Source organism: Scleropages formosus, chromosome 22, assembly GCF_900964775.1.
Source record: "Scleropages formosus chromosome 22, fSclFor1.1, whole genome shotgun sequence".
Lineage (NCBI taxonomy): Eukaryota > Metazoa > Chordata > Actinopteri > Osteoglossiformes > Osteoglossidae > Scleropages > Scleropages formosus.
Window position 1 is genome coordinate 21,450,262 of NC_041827.1, and position 26,571 is coordinate 21,476,832.

General features: G+C 44.3%; 1 protein-coding gene across 8 annotated transcripts in view; it reads left to right on the forward strand.

The window, feature by feature from the left end:
• Positions 1-26,571, forward strand: part of magi1b (membrane associated guanylate kinase, WW and PDZ domain containing 1b) — a 142,063-nt gene that overhangs the window by 50,816 nt on the left and 64,676 nt on the right. For 7 of the 8 annotated variants that reach the window (XM_018734081.2, XM_029247719.1, XM_029247720.1 and 4 more), the window contains exon 2: positions 13,138-13,254. In XM_018734081.2, coding sequence (XP_018589597.2) covers positions 13,138-13,254 — 117 coding nt within the window. Of the gene's footprint in view, positions 1-12,365; positions 12,385-13,137; positions 13,255-26,571 lie in introns of those variants that run through there. The other variant, XM_029247718.1, reaches the window with a different exon arrangement.

The window sequence follows — 26,571 nt, forward strand, 5'->3', positions numbered from 1 at the left end:
GGGTATAACTCAAGCTGATGCCTGAGAGTGACTGGGCTACATATTCGGGCCAGGGTTCGAATTCAGCTCAGGATGTGTGGAGTCTGCAGGTTCTACCCCTGTTCACACAGACATGCAGGGAAGAAGGTGATGGTAAAATGATGGTAAAACAATTTATTCTGTACCCTCCCTTAACACAAGAACCACACGAGAGGTGTTTACGAGTCAAAATTAACCCAGACATTTCATTAACGGTTACTGTACAGCAGACAGAGTTGTCCTTAGACGTTCCGACCCAACGTCAGGACTCGTTACATCATATGATAAGGCTAACTGGACGGCCACTGTAAGTTTGGCTTGTTGAAAGTCGCATGTGTCATAAGTGGAGAACCACCTGTATATATGAATAATTTCACATATGTTCAGGCCGCATGTGTGTCCGTGCATTGGATGTCCCCGAGGAGGGTGGAGGCGAACAGCATCGTGTGAAGTAGCTCGTCTCTTCCTCAAAGCCCTGAAAGAAAAGCTTGAGCAGTTGGAACAGAACATTACGCTACTCCAGCTCATCTGACTGATTTTGTGCAGACCCAGTTTTTGTCCCCCGACCGAGCCGTCTCTACACAGACGGCAAACGGCGCCGATCCACAGGATGGCGCCGTGCAGGGACTTGGCACCGGACCGAGGTGCTTTATGTAAGCAACCACGTGTGGTCTTTCTCGAAATAACTCATCTTCATTTTGCACAGCGTATGACGCCTCTCAGGAGACAGTTTGTTCGCTTTGTTTCCGAGGCCGAGCATTTTGTGTGAAGACGGCCATGTAGCTCCCTAATGCAACGTGAACGTGTTCGGTGAACATAACCGCTTCCTCCTCTTTTCCAACACATTTTCTCTTGTACCTTTTGGCGATTCCCTCTCACTTACATGTATCCATTTAGGTGATGCTTTTGTCCAAAGCGACTTACAATGTTAAGGTCTCAGTTAGCATAAGCTTACAATTTACCCATTTGACAACTGGCTAATTCTAGTGGAGTAATTCAGAGTAAGTACCTCTCTCAAGGATATTACAGTTGGAGGTGGGGATCGAACCTGCGACCTTTGGATTCAACAGTAGTAGCTCTAACCACTACACTACCAGCTGTTCCTTGCTTGTCATTTTTTAGTCATATAAAACCTGAAATTTTTTCGGAAAACAAAAAGAAAATCATGCAATTTAGGTGCTTCATTTGCGTCTTTTTTGCTGAACTTACAATAAGTTCAGTTGAGAAATGACAGGCAGCTAGGAAGCTTGAATAGGTAAGGATACAAACAGGGGAATGCCTGTTCAAGTCCCAGGTTCGAAACCCACCTCTTGCTGTAGTACCATTGAGGAAGGTACTTACCTTGAATTGATACAGTAGAAGTTACCCTGCTGTTGAAAACCTTATATACACACACTGGCTGAGGCCGCTTGTCCCATGCAGGGTCGCGGCGCACCAGAGCCTAACCCGGCAACACAGGGCGCAGGGCTGGAGGGAGAGGGGACACACCCAGGATGGGACACGAGTCCATCGCAAGGCACCCCAAGCGGGACTCGAATCCCAGACCCACCAGAGAGCGGGACCTGGTCAAACCTGCTGCGCCTTGAAAGCCTTTACACTTATTGTTTAGGTGACACTTTTATCCAAAACACTTTCCTCTTCTCTGGCTACTTAAGTTATTTACCCATTTATACATCAGGGTAATTTTTACTGTATCCATTCAGGGTAAGTGCCTTGCTCAAGGGCATTACAGGAAGAGATGCTGCTCAAACCTGGGGCTTCCAAGCCCAGATGTGGCAGCTGTAACCACTACACCACCTGCTGGTCTTGAGCTATAATGGGGTAAATAGCAGGATGTGCAGGACAGATGCACAGAATAAGCAAAGTGATAAAAAGTTCAATTGTTCAAAGAAACATGGTGCGAAGCCGAGGACGCGCAGAGCAGGTGACAGAGCAGACAGGTGACACGTAGCGTCCCAAAGCACAGTAAAGCGGCGCTGCCATAGAACTGGAGCCAAGCAAACGACAAGAGTATTGAATGGTGCTGGTTTACAAATGAGGCCGTGCCAGAACATTTGTGTTTTGTGGCCTGGAATCGATAGAAGCAATCTGAGTACTGCGCTGCTGGAATTCCACAGGCTGCTCTTCGTTTCTCCTCATCACTGAAACGCTCCTTCTCAGGCCTCGACTCTTGGTCTCGCTCGTACGCAGCCTTCGACGCAGAGCTTAGCGACTCAAATCACGGGCATTACATAGTAAGCAGATTTGGTGCGGGTGCCTCTGTGAGCATGTGTGTTGTACTGGGGTTCGAGAGAGTGTGTGTGTGGGGACAGAAGAACCTCCCCTTCTTTAGCCCCATACTGCTCCTAGTCATTATTAACTAGCGTGTTCTCAAGGTGACTTACAGTGTTAGACTACAATAAACTACTATAGTGAACCATCTATACGACAGGGTGGTGTCACACGCACTACGGGAAATTTACCCTAACTGGTTCACCTGAAATGCATGTCTTTGGTCTGTGGGAGGAAACCAGAGTGCCCAGAGGAAGCTCGGGCAAAGGCTGGCAGAGCTTGCAAACTCCACAAACTGAGCTGGATTTGAACCCACGTCCAGTTGCACAGCCCAAGAACTGAGACTTTAGTGCTACCTGCTACACCATCATGCCGCAAGGACGCAGCATGTACTGGCAAGGATGCACTGTGAGTAAGGAAGTGTACTTAATGCCAGAATGTTTGTGGGTTGAATCCCAACAGGGGAAGTGGGAGAAATCACATCATCACTGTATCATTCATCATTAGTCTTCTCACACTTGTGCTTAGCATACACACACACACACACACACACACACACATTTTCAGAACCGCTTGTCCCATACGGGGTCACGGGGAACCGGAGCCTACCCGGTAACACAGGGCGTAAGGCCAGAGGGGGAGGGGACACACCCAGGACGGGACGCCAGTCCGTCGCAAGGCACCCCAAGCGGGCATATTTACATTAAATTTATTCATATGTCTGATGCTGTTCTCTGGAGTTACACACATTTAGCTACTTACATCAATTCCTCAATTTGTACAGCAGAGTAATTTTTCACTATATCAGTTCAGTGTAAGTACCTTGATCAAATGTACTACAACAGGAGCTGGGAATCAAACCTGGATTGTTCTCCAGCATTGAGAGGTACTCTAAAGTGCAGAGGCGAAGCTCTAGTCACTACTCCACCTGCTGGAGCTCTCCAGCATCACATTACTGTGACTTGTGTACTTTTTGTGGCCTCTTCTCCTGTGGACTCTGCAAAGGTGGACGGCAGCAGGTACAACTCTTCTTGCATCCAGGCAACGCACTTTGTGGTGCAGACCCCTCCCCACCCATCGCATTTCCAGTTACAGAATAAATTGTTTCTGGCATTAGTCATTGGGTCTAATGAGGTGAAGTCAGACATGATCATCCTCTGAAATTTAATCATAATGTTGGGTCTCTTTCAAAGATTTAGATGTTACATTAATGTCACACAGTTATTATTAATAATTGCACCATAAGAGAACAAAATGCAATTTTTTTCACCCAAATGTCTGTGCTGTACACAGTAAAGTTATTTATTATGTTTGCCTGGTTTATTCCCAGAGTAATGACACCTGAGTGTAACTGTGGAGGTTGCAGCAGTTCTGCTTATGAAGTCTACCAGTAGGGGGCACCATATTGGGCTCGTAGTGTACTGTGTGAGCTGCCGACTTGGCGTGTTGCCTTGGCAACAGGGCCCGTGACGCAAGCTGAACCTAATGGAGAGGAACACAGAGGGGGCACTGTTGAGCTGGGAGACAGAGCTGGAATCTCAATCAGCCAACCACGTGTCCCCTCTCTCCCTCATACATACACACTCACACGCACAAAGAAGCCGCCTGTAGGCACAGCTGCTGGAATGTTCTCCAGCACCGAGATGGACTGACCATTTACATGTTTGCATCTTTCTCCTCTTGCATTTCTTCTCTCTTTCTTGCAACGGTAGCCTGTGATGATGGTGTTTTCATGGCGCACGGTAATGAGCGCGGTGACGTGACACTCTGTCTACACGCACATGCTGCCTGGTCATTGAACAGGAGGGAGCGGTCAGTCATCTGCCAATGGAACCCTCGTCACAGGGCCTTTTCTGAAGTTCCTTCCCAAAATAGTCTCCCAGAGATCGTGTCTGTGTGTTACCAAGCATCCTCCTGACTCGGGGCTCCCATTACGGGCTGTATACACTTGACCGCAGCTCCCTGACTGGCCAAGCGCGGTTATTGATAATTGATGTATAGCTGTCAGTGGCCTGAATGTTGGATCGAATGGCGTTGCGCCTGTCAAACGTCTGCTTGGGGTTCTCCTCATGTGACAGTTTCCTGACCTCTCACTCAGGATTGTCCAGCTCATCAGCAGCCTTAATCTCTCAACATGGTACTGGAACGTGGTACAGGGAGAGGGTTCGATGAAAGGCGAATGTATGGAAGACACTAGCTTTGAACCTGAGTTCTCCAGTTGCCTGAGTTCTTAGAGAGGCACGGTAACCAGCATGGACACCAGATACTGTGTTAGGGAGGCATAGTAACCAGAATGGTGTGTTATAACCAGGTAACTGACTCGCGCTCCACGAGTTCACTTTGATTTCGGTGACTCGGTGCTCTTACTATCTCCGCTCTCTTGACACGTTGATTGGGATAAGTGGGCTGGAAGCACCCCCTTCCCACTAGTGCCGCCCCCCGTATGGCTTCAAAGGAAGTGACACCCGCTCCGGGAAATGAAGCTGGAGGAAGCGCACGTGGGTGGATACATCCTCCACTGCCGGGATGCAATAACTGCCCCATCACCCCCGTGCCTCATTCACCTTCGCCTCCTGGGTAAGAGTTGCATGCCACCTGCAGGGGCAGTTTTCACTGAGGCATTTTTCCAGCAGAGGTAACCTGTTGCCGGGAGGTGAGGGGAGAGTTTGAATCTTTTATCAGATTTGCCATCCCATTTATACAGTCAAATATCTGTAGTCACATGACAGGAGGTACTGGTCGGTGTGATGAAGATCTGTGCTGAACATTCCGTGTCCCGTTTTCCTCCTCTGCCTGGACTTAGCAAGTTATGAACACTGTTTTGACTCTATTTAATTCTGTTGATTAAAACTTCATTGTTATTCTGTTAGTCTGAAAATATATTATATTATATATACACTGGAGACCCGATATAACGCAACTCAGTACAATGTGGGGTCACATATAATATGGTCAGAGGTTGGACCCTAAATTTTCTTGTCGATTCCTTTCTGCGTGTTTCAAATCTGGGTGGTTCCCAAACACATTTCCAAAAGTCGAAAAGGTAAAGTTTTGCAATAAAGCAATCAATACAACACAGAGCTGGGTAAAAAATAAAAATGTGGGCATTTTGTGAAAAACCTTATCAATGATGCCTAGTAGATCCATGTTGTTTTTCTCACTCGTGTTGTACAGCCTTTTATTTCCGCGATCTTCTGGTGTCCTTACTAATTTGATTTACCATTGTCAAAACCAGGAACTCATTACAACGCAGACTCACTTATAACGCGGCTTGAAAGTTTGGACCCCACTGTCCAAACTGTTTTATCAGCTCTACACTGTACAGTGTTTTTTGATTAAATTAGTGATTACTGAAATTTTACAGAAAATTACTGACTTTTGGATTTAAATCTATTCAGTCTGATCACTTGCTTCCTGACCCGCGTTTAATCCACTTTTACGTGGCTAACCCCCAGCCCTCGCGTCTCAACTTTTCTCTGCTGAACACGTTCGCTGTGAACCACACGTTGCATTGCAAAGGCTCCGTTTTAGTTTGGGTCCCGTCTCAGAGGCTTGTGAGTCTCACCCCTGTGGTCTCATTGCCCTCGCAGGGGCTGACTTGAGGCAGACCGTGCCCGATTATGGATGAGTTCTGCCCTTGCTGGAGTATCAACCCCTCTGGCCGTTTGAGTGGCGCCCCCACCACCTGCTGCCTGGGCTGGATCAAAAAAAGGGGCATCTCAGCAGCCTCGTCTTGGAGATTAGATCTTAATTCAAGTACGGGATGTGGGGGTCCCGTACAGCTTGGAGGTGAGGTGGCGATGGCCTTTACTTTCTTTACACTCCTCTGAGGCTAGACGTTGTTCTTCAAACACTTAGTGGAGTTTGGTCTAACACGTGGTCGTGGGTTTGGGTTCTGACCAGAACCTCATATAGCAGAAAGGATATAATATGGGTTTAAAGTTCCAGGAGGTGGCGTGGTAGTTTGAACTGATGTCTGGAAGTGTGTGGATACATAATTCAAGGGCTCTACAGCAGGAAGTGGGATTCAAACCGGCTTAGATCCCACCTCCCGCTGTCGTGCCCTTGATCAAGGGTCTTGGCAGGAGTTAACAGTAAAAATTACCTAGCTAAACTGGTAAATCGCTCTGTGTATTTTAACATCAAAAGTTGCTTTAGGGAGAAAGCATCAGCTAAATAAATAAATAAATGTGAAAATGTCAATGACCGGGTGGAGTTGAGCTGCGGCTGTTCCGACCGCAGAGATGCTCTACGGTATAAAGTACTCTGCTGTAACAAGGAAATGACACAAATGAAATGTTTTCTTGTCATTTTCTGCTGCGAGAAACACAGCTGAGCGGTTTGGCAAATTATGAGGCAATGGCTGTGTCTTTGGTAGCTATTTTTATAATACTAATGATGCTTTTTTTTTTTTATGCATGACATGATAAAATGTTGAAAGCATTAAAAAAAAAAAAAAAATTCTCCCCCAATCATAAACACCTGCCCATCAGGGATCTTTGCTGTTTTATGTCGGATCACTCACAGTTGCCGGATGAAATGCGCTTTGTGTTTCTTTGAGAGGAAATTTGGGACGTAGCACAAAGGCTGCTTTGTACATGTCCCCGTTTTTCTGTGCGAGGGGCACAAAGAGTTTTTAACTGCCAGCTTCCCGCTTTACAGTATGACCCATCGTGTATGTTGTCTTGTATGGAGACCATTTTAGATAAAAATAGGTGCGACTGTGATGTTTTGAGTCCATTTCACGTGGTGTGTTGAGTGGCGACAGTACCGTTGTTACAGGGGTGGTAAAGCGAGGTGTCGGCGTTGCTTGCATTTCTCACCATGTGCACAATTTCTTTTAAACCCAACAGTAAAAAGAGTTTGTGAAAATCCATTCAGTTTTTTTTTTTTTTTTTTTTTTTTGTTGCTCTGTATGCAATACACGTGGGCCCCGAATATCGTGACACCTAGGGGGCGCCAAATTTTGCCTCTAAAATCGAGAAATAAATTGTAACCTTGGAGTAAAAAAGAAAAACCTTGCTTAATAATGAAGCTACAGTTTATTAGAAATTGAGATGTGTTGCCTTATATATGATGTAAATGCTGTGATGCATCGGGGCCCCAAGGCTTTGAAATGTTGCCGTTTTGTAGGTAACATTTGAAACAAGCTCTCCCTCTACAGTAAATACTTTATTACTGTATATCCATTAGTTCCGTTGACCAACTTTGGTCTTGAACATTGGTGTAGTTTTCAGTCGTTAAAGTATTAATCTGTATTACGTTTTTAACTTTTCTTCGGAGCAACTTACCGCGTTAAGCTATCTACAGCTATTGAACACAGGTTAGCTAACTTGTCCCTTTTAGGTCAAACACAGAGCAGTGATGAACAGCCTGTAAGTGATGAGCTAAGCTGTCATTTTTTCCAGATACTGTGGAAAATTGCTTGGTATAATATTTTAAACTTTGTACTCGTATACCTTACCTTTCAAATTTATCTGAACAAACTGATTTTATTTGATTAATAATGTCTTGCATGCTGCAGTTTTCCATCGGATCATTACATGGTTTATATTCAGTCAGCCCTTTTGCTGTTTACCACAGTATTATAAAGCGTATTTCCTGAATTTCATTAATAATAACATGGAGCAAATGTAAACCTAAGTACTTTTATCACTGTCAAGTCTGCTTCTGTAGAGTTGCTCTCATGTGCACCTGTGGTATGCAGGCCCAGCAGTTATATGTTCCGTTAACTGACAGTTTTGCATGCATACAGTAGGCCAATTTAATCATTAAGTCTTTTCCATTTGTTTTGAATGAGAAATTATCATCATCCAAGCCTTGCCAGCCCAGTGTCGTCCGTCTTATTGAACTCTAGCTTCACTGATTGCAATTGCTACTTTTAATATTTGGAAATTTTTTTTTTTTTTTTGTGTATTTCCACAGTCTCGCCTAGGGGCCCCAGACGTCTAGAGCCGGTCGTGATTCAGTGTAAATGTTACATCAGTCACCCGGCGCTTGCTTCGTGTTCGTCCCGTCAGATAGACCGTAATGAAGCGATCTGCAACTCGAGGGCCTCCTCTTGCTGGGCTTGATGGGTCACACGGCGGAGCAATCAATAAAGAATATACTTTGATGCATTAGCTGGGCTGAGCGGAGTTCTAGGCAATTTTCCAGAGTCTGCACCGGTTGGATTTAATATTTGATGGCTATCCAGCCCTATTTTCACGTACCGGCTACCTCGACTTCTCCATTCAGGCCCGTTAGGTTAACTTAGGACTGCTTGTGTCAATCCGCCGAAACTGTAAAATAAGCCATATTTCTTCATCTGCCCTTTTTAATGAGCCTACCCTCAGTCATTTTTTGTGCTGCTCTAATCTGCCATATCCATGAGAGGACTGGGAGTCCATATGCTGCCCATGGATTTTAGCCTGCCTTAAAACCCGCCCGTAACGTTCATTCCCCTACCATCTGTGTGACAACTGACAAAGTCTTTAAATCTCTGTTGTGACGGTGAGGTACTGTGGGACCATATGCCACAATGTTCAACATGCTCTCCAGGTTAATGCTCAGATATGCACACATACAATATGGCTTTTAGTTCTGCCAGCTCATTATAGCTGTGTTTTCTGTCTCGGAACAGGATAGCTGGAAATTGTAAATCCACTTAATAAAGTTAACAATTTTATTATTAGAAACCCTTTTTTCCCCGGGACTCCTGACGAAGAAGAGAAGAAACTGCCTTTTTTTTTCCCCTTCCCTGGTGGGGATCAAGCATTAATTGTTTGGCCCGAGACAAATCTCAGAGCATTAAAGCAATTTCCATTTGTAGTTATGAGCTTGGAGCAGTTCTGGGGAATAACACTGAAGGAAAGTTCTCTTCACTTGTATTTCCTTTTAATAAAAAAAAAAATGCAATAGCTACACGGGGTCACAGCAACATATAAAGACTGAAAGGGGCAAGATCCACAATATATTACAAGGCAAGGCATTCATATAAATTATAATGCAGGTTAATGATTAATTGCCATGCCAAAAGAAGATGCATCGCTGGAGTTATCCACTGCTGCCCTTTCTGTGCACTTTGCACTAAAGAGGAACCGTATTATGACTCTCTTCTGTTGTCGTCACACGTCGTGCAATCTTGGCATGAAAAAGTTTCAGAAAGCTTGATGAGAGCAACCAGCAACAAAATGTTCTTGATGGCAGAGCCAGCAGGGGATGTAGTGGTTTGACCTGCCGTCTTGCACTCTAAGGGCCTAGATTCGAACCCCACTTTATGCTGTTGTTCCCTGAGCTACTTCAGTGAGAATTACCCAACTGTTATTTCAATGAGTAAATCAGTGTAGTAGATTCAGATGTGCTTCAGTGGAGAAAAACTTGTAAGTTTTTTTTTTTTTTAAAAATAATGTAAATGATCCTGAAAAATTACTTGTGTGGCAATGACTTGGACAGAAAGGTTTGAAACATTCAGAAATATCAATTAATTTCAGATTTAAGGTTAATAATTGTAGGTAGCTTAGCACTGTAAATCACTTTGTAGAGAATCGTCATTTAAATAAATAAATGTAAATTTAGCAAATGTGCCCTATGCTGTAGCCTTTAATGGTAAGTGAACAACTGCTAACTTCACTTTTTTAAAGTCATTTAGCACTTTGCAAGCAGCACAGTTGCTCAGTATGAGAGTCCTGGTGGAAGATCGTGTCTCAATGGGACAGTGAGCTGAAGATGAAGAGGTCTGATACTGTACCAATACCAAATCAATTATCTGTTTTAGTGCTTATTGAGCTGCACCTGGGTTTTGCCTCTTCGGACTTAGAACTGAGTAGATAATTCGGTGACATTTTTAATAGTTTTAGAATGAAATGTAATAGCAGTACATTTGAAGGTCTGACTTCAAGAGGTTCTTTTTTTTTTTTTTTTTTTTTTTTTTTTTTTTTTTTTTTTAGTTTTTTTGTTGAAGATTTGTGCCTTCATGTGTACATAGCAGTCAGTATTTCTTGTTTTCTTGCTTTGTGGCCTCTGCATGTCTGTGCCACACTTGTATTGATCATTAAGAGTGAAGGAAGGGAGCAGGTCAGGCTGCTTGTTCTAGCAGTTATTGCTCAGCTTTAAAGATTACAGATCACTAGCTTTTGTTTTTTAGCCCCCTTTTTTTCTTTTTTTTTTTTTTAAAAAAAAAAAAAAAAAACGAGCAATTTTGCCTTGGCGGTGTGCATGCGTTGTTTCCACGGCAACCATTTCTGACAATTTGAATTTGATGTTCAGTATTCTCAGGATGTCCGAAAAGAGGACCTTCCAGCTCTCTAAGATGTGCTTTTGAACACATCTCCGTATATCCATGTAGTTCTTCTTTCAAACTTTTCTTTCGTCAACTGCAAAGGTTCCGAGAACGTAAACTGAACTTGATTGAGCCGTGTGTGGCGTTCTGGTTATGTTCACAAGTCATGCTACTGTTCAGTATGTTGGGTCACCATGAGAAAGGGACTCGGCCAGTCATTTCACAAACTGTTGCTTCTGACAGTATTACAAATTCAAGAGAAGTTGCAGAAAACCGCCACCTCCTTTACTTTTAAATTGAAGTGCAAGCAGGAGGGCGCGCACGTACCATCACCTTCAGCCCAACACTTCCGAAAGAACAACGTGCCGTTTCTTTCCTGCACACATTAATTCGCTGTAGTTATTTATGTTAGTCAGGAGAAAAGGCCTGCTGATGAGTGATGTTAATGCATGTGGATATGGCACAAAGTGCATGAGAGACAATAGACCGATATGACAGTTTGATGATCAGGGGAATCTTGATTTAAAATGATTTTGTTTTCCAAGTACTCTGGGAACCTGTTGTGACCGTTTGAGTGACCAATTTTTGTAGATACAAGTATTTTTACCTTTAAAGTCTTTTTTTTTCTTTTGTTTTTTTTATTTTTAAAAATGTATTTGATTATGAACATTCACCTGCATTTCTATGTGCAGACCTCATTTGGCAGTGTGGAGAGCACCGGGACAGTTGGAGTGTGAGAACAGATTACTTCAACTGTCTTAGCAGGTGTTTCATTGTTTGACTAATAGCAACATGAGCAGTGTTGCATGTGTTTGTGGTAATAATCAGTCAACCCTCAACATTAGTGAGGGAATCAGTGGAGATGTTTTTATTTTCAGTCATTTTAAATTAAAGTTTGAAAGTTTTTTAATTTTAATGTAGCTTGAAGTTAATCAGAATGTGAAAATGAAAACTCTTATCTACTTTACATGGCAAACAAATCAAGGTATGTCTCCATTACTATTAATGTTTTTATAGCAAATATAAATCAACCTGAAAGTGGCCAAATGCTAATGAATGTTGTCATCACTGATTGAAGTTAATGAAAGATAATAAAATTAAAGTACTGCAATGGACAGTGTTCCTTGTGTTTCCAGGATAGGCTCTGATAACTGCAACTCTGCACAAGACAAGTGATTATTGAAAATGGGATATATAAAAAAAAGTTTAACTTTTTTTTAAGTTTAAGGCTGAGGTTTCAACAAAACCGAACCCATCAATAAATCAAGGGATATCTTTATTAAGTTTTTATTGATTGTGACAGAATGGGTAGATTTACAAACAAATCGAATTACAAATAGACTTTCAGGCCAAACCGAGTTCGTAAGCTGAGGACCCAGTCTATTAATTCTTTACTTTAGTCTGTCTCTGTGTGTGTGTGTGTGTGTGTGTGTGTGTGTGTGTGTGTGTGTGTGTGGATTTTCCTGCCTATCTGCACACAGAAGGGAGAGAGCATTTGTATTTTAAGTGATGTTTAATCATATTGGAAGGAAGATGCTCATACTAATGTGGTCCAGGATGGGACTCACTTCGAGGTCTAACAAACAGGAAAGGGTTTTGGCATCTTCACAAATCCACACTTTGTCAACAGTTTGTGTCTAGCAAGCAGATGGTGTAGCCATGGGTGGCAAATTATTCACATTGCCTGTCGTTTTATCGTCTGTGTTCTGTGGAAGGGGGAGCCAGGAAGTGTCCGCACTCTGAACGAACGTGGGGCTCGTGAGCAAGACACGGCTGCTGTGTCCCGTCTGTGATGGTCTCGATGTTTACCAGAATCGGGGATTTTCACCGTAGGGGTATTTCATTGGAACCATCCCTCATATTTACTGAATAAAGGCATTTTGTTGATCCGTGTTCCCAATTAAAACTCAACATGCCTGTAGAAATAGATATATGTTGAAATTTTTTAAAAACTTTGTTTATACCTGATTTTTTTTAAAAATAAATGCGGAAGTGGATCTGGGTTGAAAACAAGGAATGGGTGATTGTGCTATTTTTATTTTCTGTTATTGTTCTCAGCATTATAAACCAAAGCTAGTTCACTTTCTGAGGGTAACAAGTTTCAGTCCTTATTTTTAATTATAGCAATGATTTCTCATAATTGTAATGCTACTTTATTAAAGAAGGCTTAAATCAAGGACTCCAACTCAGGAATTATTTGCCAATATCTATGTCAGCTTTTAAGTGGTCATATCCATCAGAAAAAGGTTGTATAACGATGAAAAAAGAGTAACTATTAGTGTAATGCCAAATGGGGGGCAGAGCACAGTGGGTGCTCTGAAAATAATCAGGAAAAATTATTTTTGCTGCCTTTTTGTACTTAAAACTGATGGATAACCAAATGGAATAGCAGTATGCAAATAATGGGCCATAAAGGCGTGTTGGCATCATTTGAAAATTCTCACGAAATATTAACTAACATAATGTGTGTATGTAATCTGAGTCCCTTTGAGATCAGTAGGAAGGCAAATTTAAGTTTGTGATGTGACTTTGCCGTGTCATAGCGCCAATAACACAGCTTCCTGTTTACTGTCTTGTTCGTTTTCCAGGAAACAAGCTCAATAAGGACCTGAAACACTATCTAAGCCAGAGGTTCCAGAAGTCGTCCCCAGACCACGCACTTCAGCAGACCATCAGAGAGAACCTGTACCGTCACGCTGTGCCTTGTGAGTGACCAACCCGTCCCTTCGTCCACCCTCCTGTGTTCTGAGTCGCTCAGTGGCCGTGCTCCAAGAAGGAGCAGGGAATTGTGGGTGTTGCAGGCTTCTTAAGCATCTCTGTACTGTTCTGGAAGAGCGACCTGGGCCAAAACATGAATAAAATTCGAAACGGACCCGTCAAATAAGACAAATGTCAGCGAAGCGGGAAGACTTTATTATGATGTCGCAAGATGGAAGCATGAAGACGTTGCCGTGAAAAAGCTGGAGCTAATGACTCCACCCCCAGTGAGAGAGTGATAAATGTGCCCTGGTCTTTGAAATGCATTCAATTAGCGGGATGTTTATTCACATGCAATTTGATTACCTTGAGATGGTCCAGTGCTCAGCCTTCCGTAACCCAGGAGGATTCGGGGATCGATGACGGCTGTGATGAACTGCATTTGACAGCAGTGTTTCTGGCAGCTTTCGCATGGTCTTCCTTTGCTCTTCTGGCTGCACGCATGTCGCAGAGTCTGCTTCTGTCATATCTATTGATCGTACTCCTTGGAAGCGTGTTGCTGTCGGCTGTTGTTTATTAGTATCATGAACAGCAGTGGGTCACAGCAACACAGACAGAACGAGTATTCTGAGAATCTGCAAGTACGTCCATGTATACAAAACAAGGTCAAAAGGTTGCAGTATTTCACAGATGTGATTGTGTAGCACTATGTAATAAGTTCCAGAAGGGTATCCAGACATTCCAGAATTCCTTTGAATTGTCATACACATCAAATGTTACTTTTTCAAGTGGAAGAAAATGAAACACGTCAGTTATCCACATATTTGTAGAGGGACCTTCAGGTGTAGACCATAGCACAAAAATGCATTTTCTTGCTAAGTGTGTAAAAGTAATCAGCCTGCATGCAATGACATCGTCAGAAATGGAATTTGGATTGTGGCTTAAAATGAATATAGAAGTGACCAAATGAAATGTGCTGTGAAAGGGATCATACCCCTGGAGTTGTTTGGTGAACTGAGTTGTGTCTCAGCTTTAGTTAATTCTGTCCGTAGTTTGTTCTTTTCTTTCTAGAGCTCTGATAAAATTACGTAGTTGTAGGTATTTATAGAAGTCGATAATGAGTAAACAGTATTATTTCTTAAACTGTTGAAACTTGCCATCATTTGATCTGCAAATAAAAATAAAACAGCCCTTTAAATAAGCATTTCCAGAGCTCAGCTGGACTCGGTGTTGGGGGAGTCCAGGTTGAGAGCAACAGGAGAGACTGTTGAAAACAACTCAGCTTTCAGACAAAGTTGGAGTCTTGCAAAACTTCGAAATGGAAGGTAGAGGTCTTGATTTTGGGTGGCTCAAAGCTGACTTCTTTTTTGAAGGAGAAATCTGGCAACCTTACCCAGGTCTCCTGGTGGCCTCCACAGCATTTAAAAAAAATTACATACAGAAAAGGATTTTGTGGGCAATTTGTGTCTCTTAACATACCAACAAATTATTTGTAAATGTTGTCATGTATCATATAGATCTACCATCACATTTTCCCTCTTCTGCTCAACTTGTTAAGCTCGCGCTCCTGACCAGTCCTCGGATGCACAGGATTATTGTGTCCTGTATGTTCAAAATAGAATCCCCTGGCGATTATGTGGTAAACATGCCGGGCGCATAAAACATGGCTTCTAGAAAGGGGGTGAGGTGAGGTGGGGTGGGGGTGTAGATTAAGACTGGAACTGTGGTGTGAGTGGGAAGCAGAACAATGGTTTTTACAGGCAAACTCGGGAGCCGCTCTGTCAGTCGATCGATCGGTCGGATTCTATCTGTTAAATGCATTTTAATAAGCTGCCGTGTCGGAGACATATCCCTGAGTGTCTGTTCAAGTTGTGCTTTTTGTAGGTTGAGGTTGCTCATCCTATTTCTGATGCCTTGAGATCAGCAGACTCACAAGATGCGCATGGCATCAGCTGTAGAATGTAAACGAAATGGCCATTTCTATTAGTGATACAACGATAGCGTGAGGCACGGATACATAATTGAAATTAGTGATTTCCCATTTGAATTGCATGCATCGTTTCCTGAGTCTTTATGAAATGCAGCCACAACCACTAACAAAATTGCAAACCCAGAACTACACTATAATCATAATGCTCTGGACAAATAACTGCTGACTCAGTCCCTCGGTTTTCAAATGCGTAGTTTTTCACGTAATGTGGTTGAACGTTTTTCTTCTTTGGCATTTCCATATAATGAATTACTCAATATTCTTCCAGTGTAAATTGCAGAAGAGACTCAAAAAAGTGACCAAAGCAGAAATGTGTGTGTCAAAAAGAGAACTTCAGATGGTAGTTGTTCAGTGTCCTTATTTAATGCATGTGTAAGACCTCCATTACGTCCACCATGCATCATTCAGAACCACCATATACAATATATGTAAAGCATATTATAAACATTGTATATAATTTGAACCGATTTTATCCACTCGGAAAATTTGCATTTATTCTTTTAGCAGACACTTCTCTAGGGTGACATACAAACTGAGAGTAAACAAAGAACTCTTTTACTCATTTGTATTTATTCATTTGGCATTTTCTCCAAAATGACATACAGTGATTACAGAAGATAGACTTCAGTAAAATCTCTGCAGTCATTCTACCGTTTGCACAGCAGAACAATGTAACACACACACACACACACACACACACACACACACACACACACACAAAATTAAAAATTTAGTCACCAATATACCTGCAGCACAGGTTTCATGCTTGTACTGCAATAAAAGTTAATGCCAAGGTTAAGTTTTCCTCTCCCAGTTTCACTGATGCCGAGTCCAGGCTCTCACCTGAGATCAGCTCTGGGAGAAATGAAGAACTCGGCGGGTTGATGAATCTGATCGATGAAGCCCTGGGGCTGCTGGATAGCTGCTGTGTGACACACGTTTGTTTCTGCCCCAGGTCCTGGGTACATCCCTGTGCCACCTGCACGGAGTCTTCACAACATCACACGTGGCCCATGGTTGTTTGGGTAGCGAAAGATGGCGGAAATCTGCTTTCGTCATTAATCTTTGTTCCATGTCCCTTTATTCTCTCAGGTTTGATTTGTTTGTGCACTTTTCTCTTTGTTCTAGTTTTCTTCTGATTTGCATGTTTTTGTGGCCATAACCCAGCAGATTAGAGGCCTGTTGTCCAAACTAAAGGGCGGAGCAGCTTGACCCTATGAGACTTATGAATGAATTACATGACAGTTATGGATGAGTTCTGCAGGCACTTCTGGGGTTTTCTGTGGGCTTGCGACTCCACAGCTGCCACTTTGTGCTGCAGGTCAGTGTTTCCATGGCCTGACCAGGTCACCTCAGCAGGTGGCCAGAGCCCGTGGGGTGGGGAGGAGCAATGGGGGTAGGGTCATATGGTGGTGTTTGACCCCCACAGGGAGCCCTTTGTCAGTGCAGCCCTGTTCCGGAAGGAGACGAACTGAAACCCAGTAGTGTTGCTTGGCGAGCAGTTTGTGTGAAGAACATGAAAACAATAACCGCACATTTTCAACACAGAAAATAATTTAGTTGAGACAGTATCTAAAGGTCACGCTGTGGGGATTCCAACGCATCAGGTCATGCTTTCGAAATAGTGTAAAGATACTGAAAAAAATGGCAGAACTGGAGCAGCAGGTGGTATAGGGGTTGGAACTGTCACCTTTGGACTCGAAGGGTTCAGAATCACATCCCACCTCCTGCTATAGTACCGTTGGTGAAGGTACTTACCCTGGCTCTATATGGTGACAATTCCCAGCTGTATAAATGGGAAAATCGTTGAGTATCTTATCAGTGTGAGATGCCTTGGAGAAAAGTGTAAGAAAATAAATAAATGTACATGTTACTGTCACTTTAAGTAAAGTCAGGGATTTTTTTTTTTTGTCTTTATCGATATGGTACAATACAAACAGCTGCTACCAATATGGTGCACAGTAGCGTAGTTACGGGGAGAAGCTGCAGGGAAATGGATAACCCGTCCCTGGCAGGGTCATGTCTGCCTCTCCACATTGCAGGGTCGCCTCCCAATCCTTCTTGCGGAGGCAGAATCAAACAGGTGCGAGCCCTTATTCCCAGGGGTCTCATCCCTGTGATCCTCAGTTCACAGCCATGCATCCCTCCTTCGTTCCGGGTTTTGTTTGGCCGCAGATGGCTGTTGTTGTCACGTGCCGAAAATGTCACCCACCACATAAAAGTCAGTCCGCCGTTTCCCCCCTTTCTCATTTTGCACCGTCGGCTGCTCCTACCAACATAGTCTCCCACTGTCCCCGAGCCCACCTTTCAATTTCTCTCTCTCTCTCTCTCTCTCTCTCGCTTGCTCTCGGCCCTCCTCCCTCCCTCTCTCCCAATCTCCGCTTTCTCACTTCAAAATCCTCCACCAAGGGTGGGCCTCCCAGTGGCTCGCCCTTCCCGCGCCTGGATCTTTGTTCTGTGCCGCTTTTCCTCCTCTGTGCACAAAGGGCAGGATTACTGCACTGTCTCAGGCTCACGTTCCTCCACAGCCAGGCAAGTCGAATGCTTCCTTGCATTTATTTATTTGTTATTTATTTATTTATTTTTTGGGTGGGGGAAATTTAGATATATTCATTTCCCGCAAAATGTGATGTCATTTCTACTAACCTGAACGTGCTTAATGGTTCCCTTGGTGCCACGATCCGCGGTGCTCTGAGGGCATGGTCAGCGGCTTCTATATATTTTAATGAGGTTGAGAGGGGATGCTGGGGCCATTTGGGATTGGGGGAGGTGGATGCTGGGGCTGGGGGTTGGGTTGAATGTTTGCAGTGGGGGTGGGAGCGAGGAAGGAAGGGACGCTCCGACAGGCGCATCCACCCCACAAGGACAGATGGCTCGTGCTTGTGGTTTTCTCCCTCCCTTTTATTTTTCACGTCCACATCATCCTTCAGGCTCTTCACACATCCTGGTCTGCAGACCTCTTTTTAACCAGTGTGTTCTGAACGGCACCGGCAAGTGCGGCAAGTCCCGTGTGTGTTGATAACGAGCGTGTTGTGTACGTGAGGGCTGGAGCGCGCTGGTGAGTCAGTGACTGCAAACACATCACCTGGACAAAAGGGATGTTTTTGCCACCAGCTTGTCGCCCCCCCCCTCCACACTGCTTCCTGGAGCTCAGCTCCACGGTCTACCACATTACAGGCATCTGGCAATTTTCTGTTACCTGCCTCCTCCCTCTTGCTCCACCTTTGTCGACAGGGCGACCGTTTGTGCGGCAAAACACCGGTCGCTCTGTGCTGGGGGTGACGCGAATGGGGAAGCGGAAACTGTTGGCTGCTGTCCTCCAGTGTAGAGTCGCAGAAAACAATGGGGTCTGCAGTGCGGGGAGCAGGTGCTAGAGACTAACGGGACTGTGTGTGTGTGTGTGTGTGTGTGTGTGTGTGTGTGTGTGTGTGTGTGTGTGTGTGTGTGTTCGTTCACTTGTATGGAGGTTGGCTGTTTAGAGCATGTGAGAATGTGTGGCCTGGCTTCTACATGCCATGGAAGAAAGAATTTCCACTCATCTGCCAGGTCTCTGTAGTTGCCAGTGTGACCTTACACACAATCCATTGTATGGTCGTGTGTGGTCACTGTGGCTTCTATGCTCAGCCGGTCCGTTCTTGACTGAGCGTTCGCATCCGAAGTTTCACGAATGTCTGATGCTGGCGTTCAAAGTACGATGACTGGGGTAAATGAAGTTCACGTTAACACCGATGCTGCCTTTGGCGTTCTTTACAGCCCTAACCATGTTGAAGACCCTACGGATGACCGGAGAAAAAGCAGGTCTTTTGTAGGCTGCAGAGGCTGTGGTGGATACCTGGTGGAGCCTGGTATCTGGGCCTCCTTTGCCGTAATGTAGGTCATGCTCTAAAATAACACGGCATTGGAGGGGATTGCTTCCATCTCGGTGCTGCTTTCTACTTACGGAAACTTTTGTTCTACTTATTGAAAGGTGTTCTCGTGAACTTAATATTTAGTTTTAACTGCTACTCCTCAGTTTCCCCCCCCCCACCCCTCCATTTTTTTTTTTTTTTTTTTTAACTGTAGCTGTGCTGAGAAAGTTGGCCAGATCTTGACCTTACTGTTAATGTCAACATGCGACTGCGTGTATTTATAGCGGTGTGACGTCAAGAAGGATGTTTAATAAAATGTTGAAAAGCATCCAGAGGAGGTAACTGGTTAGACCCCTTACCTCAAAGCGGGAATCTGTGGCAGAGATTGGTAACCTGGTGGTTAAAATGGGCCTGAACATGAAGGTTGCTGGGTCAAGTCTCAGGGAACCTTGCTGTTTATAACCAGAAGTGGGATATTTACCTAATTTTGAAGGAAAACATAGTAAATGGGTTGTGCGTAATTTTCAAGCAAAATGTTCTGAAGTATCTTTCTGATCCATTTATTTCCCATGTTTTTAGAAACATCACCAGTTAATGTAGTGCAGTTATGTGTCCTTCTCCTCCTTAACAGGAATAACCTCACCTTTACTGCTTGACATTTACTGGCAAAAGCACAGTAAAGCAGCAAAATAAGGTAATTTCCCATAAATGCATTGTTAATAGATCATAAATAAAGTTTGAGGTTTCCAAGGTCAGGCTGACCATTTCGTGCAAGCTGTGTATCGTACTGCTCACACGACCAGGCTATGCAACAGGGCTTGGGCACTGTGCTAAGATCTGAGTGGCTGAAAAACCTGTAATGAACCTCTTGCTCTGCGTCTCATTTGTGGTCAGCTCTAGTGCTTCAGCAACAATATCATTAAGTTCTTTAGAACATCCCCCAATTGTGCTCCTCCACCTCCCTCAACTCAGTCCTTCCCTCCTCCATTCTCATGGTCTCTTCCTTTCTGACAGCTGGATGTAACACTTTAGAGTCTATTCATCTGGCATCTGTCTCAGGTTGTATTTTTATAGCTGTGTTGTAAATTGACAGGAGACACCTGGTGAGATACGCTTACTGTAACACCACATTTCCAAACATAGTGAGGAAAATAAAGAACCACAGAAACTGACCTAGAGTAGCTACTGTCGCTGTTTAGTTGACACCAAACTTTTACTTGATCGCATTTAAGCTGTGTAGCTATGAATGAATGAATGAATTGTGAAAATAAAATTGGCAAGAAATGAGTGAACCATAAGTGAAAGTAATTTCAGCTAGCTATTAATGACCCATTAGTGAAAATAAATTCAACTAGCTATGAATGAACAGTTGATGAAAATAAATTTAACTATCAAAGAACTGTAAGTGAAAATGAAGTTAACTAGCTATGAATCACACGTCTGCTTCCAGAACTCTCTTCTCTTGATGCACTTTTGTATTGTTTTCTGAGATGTGCGTCGCTTTGGAGAAAAGTGTTTGCTAAATGAATGTGTGAATATCAATGAACAATAGATGAAACTAAAATTGCCTAACTATGAATGAACTGTTTGTGAAAATATTAGCGAACTATGAAAGAAGAACACTTAGTGAAAGTAAGGTTAGCTAGTTGTGGTTCACCTGCAATTGAAAATGACTAGTTCGCTGTGATTGAGCTGTACGTGAATGTAATCCTTTTTTGAATATGAAATTAGCTAACAATGAGTGAATCATAAGCTAAAATAATGTTAGCTCCCTAGGAATGAGTCATAAGTGAAAATGAGGTTAGCTAGTATTGTTGAAGATTGGTGTTAGCCATTACGAACCTTTGTACATAAAGAACTTGGAACAAGTAAGTTGACAGTTTTCTTCATGGATTATGTCCACCATCCATCTTGAAATAACTACCGTAATATTCTGAAATTAGACATCTCGAAAAAAAATCTTGACGTTCTTTGCACATTTGCATTTTTGAGTAAAAAGTGTAATGCTCTTCTGCCACAATTAGATTTACCAGCTATTTATCTGGAGAGTGAATCAAAAACAGAATTTTCCTCAGCGAGGTCTTCGCGATGTTCATGGCTAAGCTGGAGAACCTTCCCCTCTGGCAGAAATTGAAGAGTGCGATATAAAGATATCTGCCTGCATCACCTCTTTAACTGGTCTGAAATGTTCTGATTGCTGCATGGATATCACGTGCTGGGGGGTCATCAAGCACTTTCAGGTTGGCGTGAAAATGCAGGACAGTGAATTGGGCATCTACTTTGGAGCCACCATCCTGGAGCAGTGAAAGACGGCCTGGGCCGCCGAATGTAGGGCCACAAGACTTAGTTTGAGCAGAGCCATCGCCCTTTGGCCTTCGTTCTGCTCTACCACCTTCTTCAATGGCTTTCTCTGTCTTCGTCGGTGGGTCTGTGTGACGCTCCACGTGTGACATTTGCTTTCCGTGCGTCATTAACTTGGAATGGCGGATGGGCCCACACTTGAGGCGCCTCAGCCATTTGCTTGTTTTCCTCATTTGCATAAAGTATAATTGACTCCAAAAAAAATCTGACGCAGCTAACTGCGGTCACCCATGCTTCTGCTTTTCAATTTGTCACCGTGATAACTTGAATACGCTAACGAGATTGTGAGCATAACGAAAACTCATCCGACCTTCCGGTTCCACAATTTGCCAGAGCTGAGCTCTCTCTGTGCTGTTTGTCCTCTTGTCCTCTTTACACGAATGTATTTCATTTTAAAACCTGTGTGGGTTTGATTTAGTCAGCATTCTGAATGATTCGGTGAATCCTAATTTACACAGCGCACGCTACCGTCTGAGTGTCCGTCTGCAGCGTCTCCCTACGATGCTGAAGTATGACGACATAAATGATTTGAAAATAACACCACTCCAGCACATGGCAAACAAACACAAGCAGGAAAAAAAACAGGTGAAACAGCAGCTTGAAGAGACTCAGACAAGCACTGGCTAAAATGTATAGCATATTAAAAGGTATAAATAGAACAGGAAGTAACCGTAGAAAATCAGAACATTTCAATTTCCGTCTTTGGAGCTCAAAACCATGGAAGCGGTTGCAGTCGGAAGCGAAGCGCAGCTGTGTGTTCCTGTGTTTGCTATTGATCCCATTACGGGGTGGTGCACCGGGGAGAGCCAGAACGCCGGGCTGGACTCAGATCGAGGTAGGAATGGCGGACCATGTGCTCGCAGGGGGTAAGGGGGAACAATGGGGCTGAGGGCACGCGGGTGCTGCCCCAGCTTGCTTTATCTCTAAATCCCGTTGAGCCCGTAATCCCAGCCGGGCCGCTGCTCGCCGTCGGAAGCGCTCATTGCCGGGGGTCACGTGCTTCACTCGTCAGGCAAGTGGGTGCGTGGAGGTCTGCGCGTGTGAGCGCAAGCATGTGTGTGTTTGTGTGAGCAAGCAAGAGAGAGAGTTATAGCGCCGAGGTGGGCGGGTGAGTGTGTGTGGGGGGGGGGACTGCAAGCTAGGGAGACATTTGTTTCAGACGAGCTGGTGTGTGATCAGCTCGCATTGGCGTAGCGTCCAGGCTCACTGCAGGAACGGGCTCGCTGCGCTCATGGGGTCTCTGAGGGGCACGGTCGCCTGGGGGAGAGCGGCCAACGCACCATAAACTGGCATGGGACTCCTTGTTTCTGCATCTGAGCTGCTGTGATCCGGGGAATCGGCACCAAGGTATTTATGACATTTTCCTTCTGTGTTTTCGAGTTGATGCTCCAGCTTCCGGGTTTTCATAGAAGTCGAAGTTAGCTGAAGGGGGGCTAACTGTGAATTAGGTGTGAAGCGTGAGCCTGCCAGGGGCTGGCGCAGGTCCGCCATGGTGAGGCGCCGCCGTGCACCATGTGGGCCAAGCCTGGGTGGGGGTTGGGGGTGAATTGAGCTGTGATCTGTTGACATTCTGCACCTCCACTGGAGCCCCTTGTCCCCTCACTAGGGCCAGTACCCAGGCTCACCCCCTGCCGTCTCCCCCTGTCTGCAAACCCCACCCCCATGGCGCCATGCAGCTTGGCCCTTTAAATGGATGCTGCAGAGCGGCTTTTCTCCCTGTGCCGCACGGCTTGTCGGTGACAGGCATCCACCACGAGAGAAAGCCATGCTCCGCCTGCGTCTCGCCTCCTATCTTAGTAAGGCTTCTGCCCAATTTAGCTTTGAGTTGCTCTTCTGTCGCCTGTAGGTCTAACCCCCCACTTCTCGTCTCCGTTTCCGTGGCGTTTCCAGGATAAAAGCAATGCTCCGGCCGTGCAAAATAGAGAGTGGCGATGGCTGGGAGAAAAGGGCCTGTTTGGGATCTCATTGTGCGGCTGCTCTCCTCCAACCCACTTAGGGGATGACAATGATGGAGCTCCACCTCCTGCTTGGCCCCTCATGCCACAGAGCAGGTGGGCAGTGCTCAGAGCACAGATGCTGCTGGGGGAACCAAAACACAGAATGTGTGAAGTGGAAAATGCTGGAAATGCCTGTCGTTTTCTTATGTATAGATTAACGCTTTCGTGGCCAGGTGAGCTCATTGTGGCACTGGGACAAACCCCTTCCTCACCCCAAATGACCACAACAGTGACTTTACAAGCGTTTCCTTGCAAGTGTCACCTGCCCTCTCATGTTCGGTTGTTTGTGAGAATGAACCGATTTTCGCTCTCTTGTCAGTATGTGATGTGGTTGCTGCTTCCGTGGTGTAACTGCATTGTTTACCTTTTCATGTACATCACATTTATTCTTTTTTGCTCTCTATCTGATACTTTTCATCAAAGTCACTTGCAGTGTTGAGCTCTTTACTATGATTTACTTATTTATATAGCAGGGTAATTACCTTGATCAAGGATACTACCGGAGGAGGTGGGATTTGAACCTGCATCCTTTCAGTCCAAGTCAACCCCTCTAACAACTAAACCAACCTTTCCCTCTAGTCACTTTATTTACGACTGGATGATTGTTTTAAGTTGCACTGCGTGTCCCTCAGTGTAAGAGGTAGGTATCACATCCTCCCACCCCCAGCTGTTGGAGCATGGTGGTGCAGCATGGGTTAAAATGGCAGCTGTTAAGACAAAGCAGCAATGTGGTTAAAGCCCTAGAGAGCACAAACAGGCCAAGGCCAAAGGAGAGGGTTTTAAATGTCACTGGACTGTGCTGTACTCATGGCACTATACATAAGTTCATCTTCAGCATGCTCTAAATTTCTCTGTGTGTGTGCACATGCAAAGAGAAGGTATCATTTAGGATATAAATTGGTAGTTATGCCATATGCTGTGTATGACTTAGAAATATTGTAGGAATCTGTTTGTTTTTGAAAGCAGTGAATTTTGACTAAAGAACATTGAGTTTAAAAGGGGAAATTAGGGAATTTATCTGTTTAGCTGGCTTAAAAAATTTTCAGATACCTAAAATGATTTACCCATTTAATACAGCTCGATGATATTTATGGTATCAATTCAGAGGAAGTACCTTGATCAGGATTACTGCCTCAAGAGGTGGGATTTGAACCTGTGTCAAGATAGCAGTGCAAGACAGCAGCTGTAGCCACCACACCGCCTGCTGCCCAAATGTTTCTCATTGCACTTGAGCTCAAAACTGAGATTATAACCTGTGGTCTTTAACACTGGACATAAGGAGCCACTCAGTGGGGGCCAGCGGTACATCAGCAGGAGCCATAAACGCGCTCGTCTCCAGTTCTGGGCAGCTGCCCTGGGGAGTGGAGGTCAAGGTGTGCAACAGCTAGAATTTCGCCTTTCTTCCCCCATTTCTTGTTCAGCTGCAGAGCTGCTGCAAATGGAGACTCGCCTCTCTTTTCCAGACGTGCTGTGATTTGATTGTCAGCTGCAGACGGGGATGACGGCAGCTATTTGTGTGAAATCGGCAGCAGTTGGCGCCATATATTTGCAATTTTCTCCACCTTCCTTGGCGTTGGCACCATGGTGGGATCCCACGTTCTTGGGCTCAGGGTTAGACAGCAACCCTGACAAGAAAAAGTGCTTTAGTGTCCATTCCATTCCCTCAGGTTTTTTTTTAATATACATATAATATTTTATATATATAATATCCCTACTTTTGGAAGCAAAGGTGAGCATTTGGAAGCTGGAAGCAGCAGTGGTGCAGTAATTAAAACTACTGTCCAGGTTCAAATCCCGCTTCCTACTGTAATACCCTTGGACAAGGTACTCACCCTGAATTGATACAATAAAAAAAAAAAAAAAAAATCTCCAGCTGTTTAATAGGTAAATCAGTGTAAGTAGCTAAACACTAAGTCAGTTGGTGAAAAGCATCAGACAAAAGAATGAATGTAAATTTAAGATGACTTACAGTGGCACAGGGTGTCCTTGAGAATCAAAAGGCAAATGTAAATACAAGGAAGGTCTCTGTTTCCAACTTGTTTTCAAAGGAATCAATTTGCTTTATTGATACATCAGCTACACATGTACCGGAGATGTGTCATGTGTACTGGTTGTGGTCGTGGATCCGTTGGTCAAGTTGCCGGTCCGTGTGCCACCGGTTGGCAGTGTTTGCGAATGCCCGCAGCTTTTTCTTGGACATCGTTTGCATCGTAACAAAGCTCGCAGTGCTATTGGTCGTTGGAGATATGTAAATTTGCATAAAGAGCGGCAATGCCAGGAGAGGCGGGGCCTCTCGTGTGGTGTTCACCAGGAGATGGGTGAAGCTTGCTGGGTTGCGCTCATGAAACATTTAGCAGAGTTGTGCAGATGACGGCTCTCGTGTGACTTTGAGCGAAGGCAGAAAACATCGCGAAGGGATCTTTTTTTAAAACCACCTTTTCATTATTCACACTAAGATAAACAAAGGAATTCTGGCAGAAATATATCTTAAACTTTTTTTTTTTTTCTTTCCAGGTCTGATGGTGATCTCTGTGCACTTTCACCTTAAGTTTTTTTCAAATCTGCTGTAATTGATCAATCCCTTAATTTTTTTTTCCTGGGAAATATGCATGTGTTTTGTGTAAGAAATGGCTTAATTAGCCCCCCAATAATTTTTGTCCTCAAAGACCCGAATGGCTGCTCGCGAGCCGAATGATAATAGCCTCCCTATTCTTAGAACGATGATAATGAATCATTCCTAAATGCCTTGTTGTCCCACTTTTCATCTTTTCAGCAAGACATTGGTTGCCGTCACCGAGGTGCGAGTTTCACCAATGTTTCTCTCACACCGAGCGCCTGTCCCCATTGTTCAGTGTCCAGTTGGCACAGAGGGGCCTTCGGTTATCTCATATCTCATATTTTCATGGACTGGAGCTCCATAGAAAGTGGTCAGTGCTGATTTCTTCACCATAATGGCTGTGTGGTCGCTGTAGTCATCCCAAGTTGCCAGCGACGGAAGCCACGTGTGCATCGCTGCAACCCTTGGAACCCAGGGCTGTCGTTTTCACCTTGTGCTTGCTTCTCCTCCACCATCCTGTGTGTTGTTTGTGGGTGGACACACCCTTACTTTGATGCTCTTAGAGCAGATTA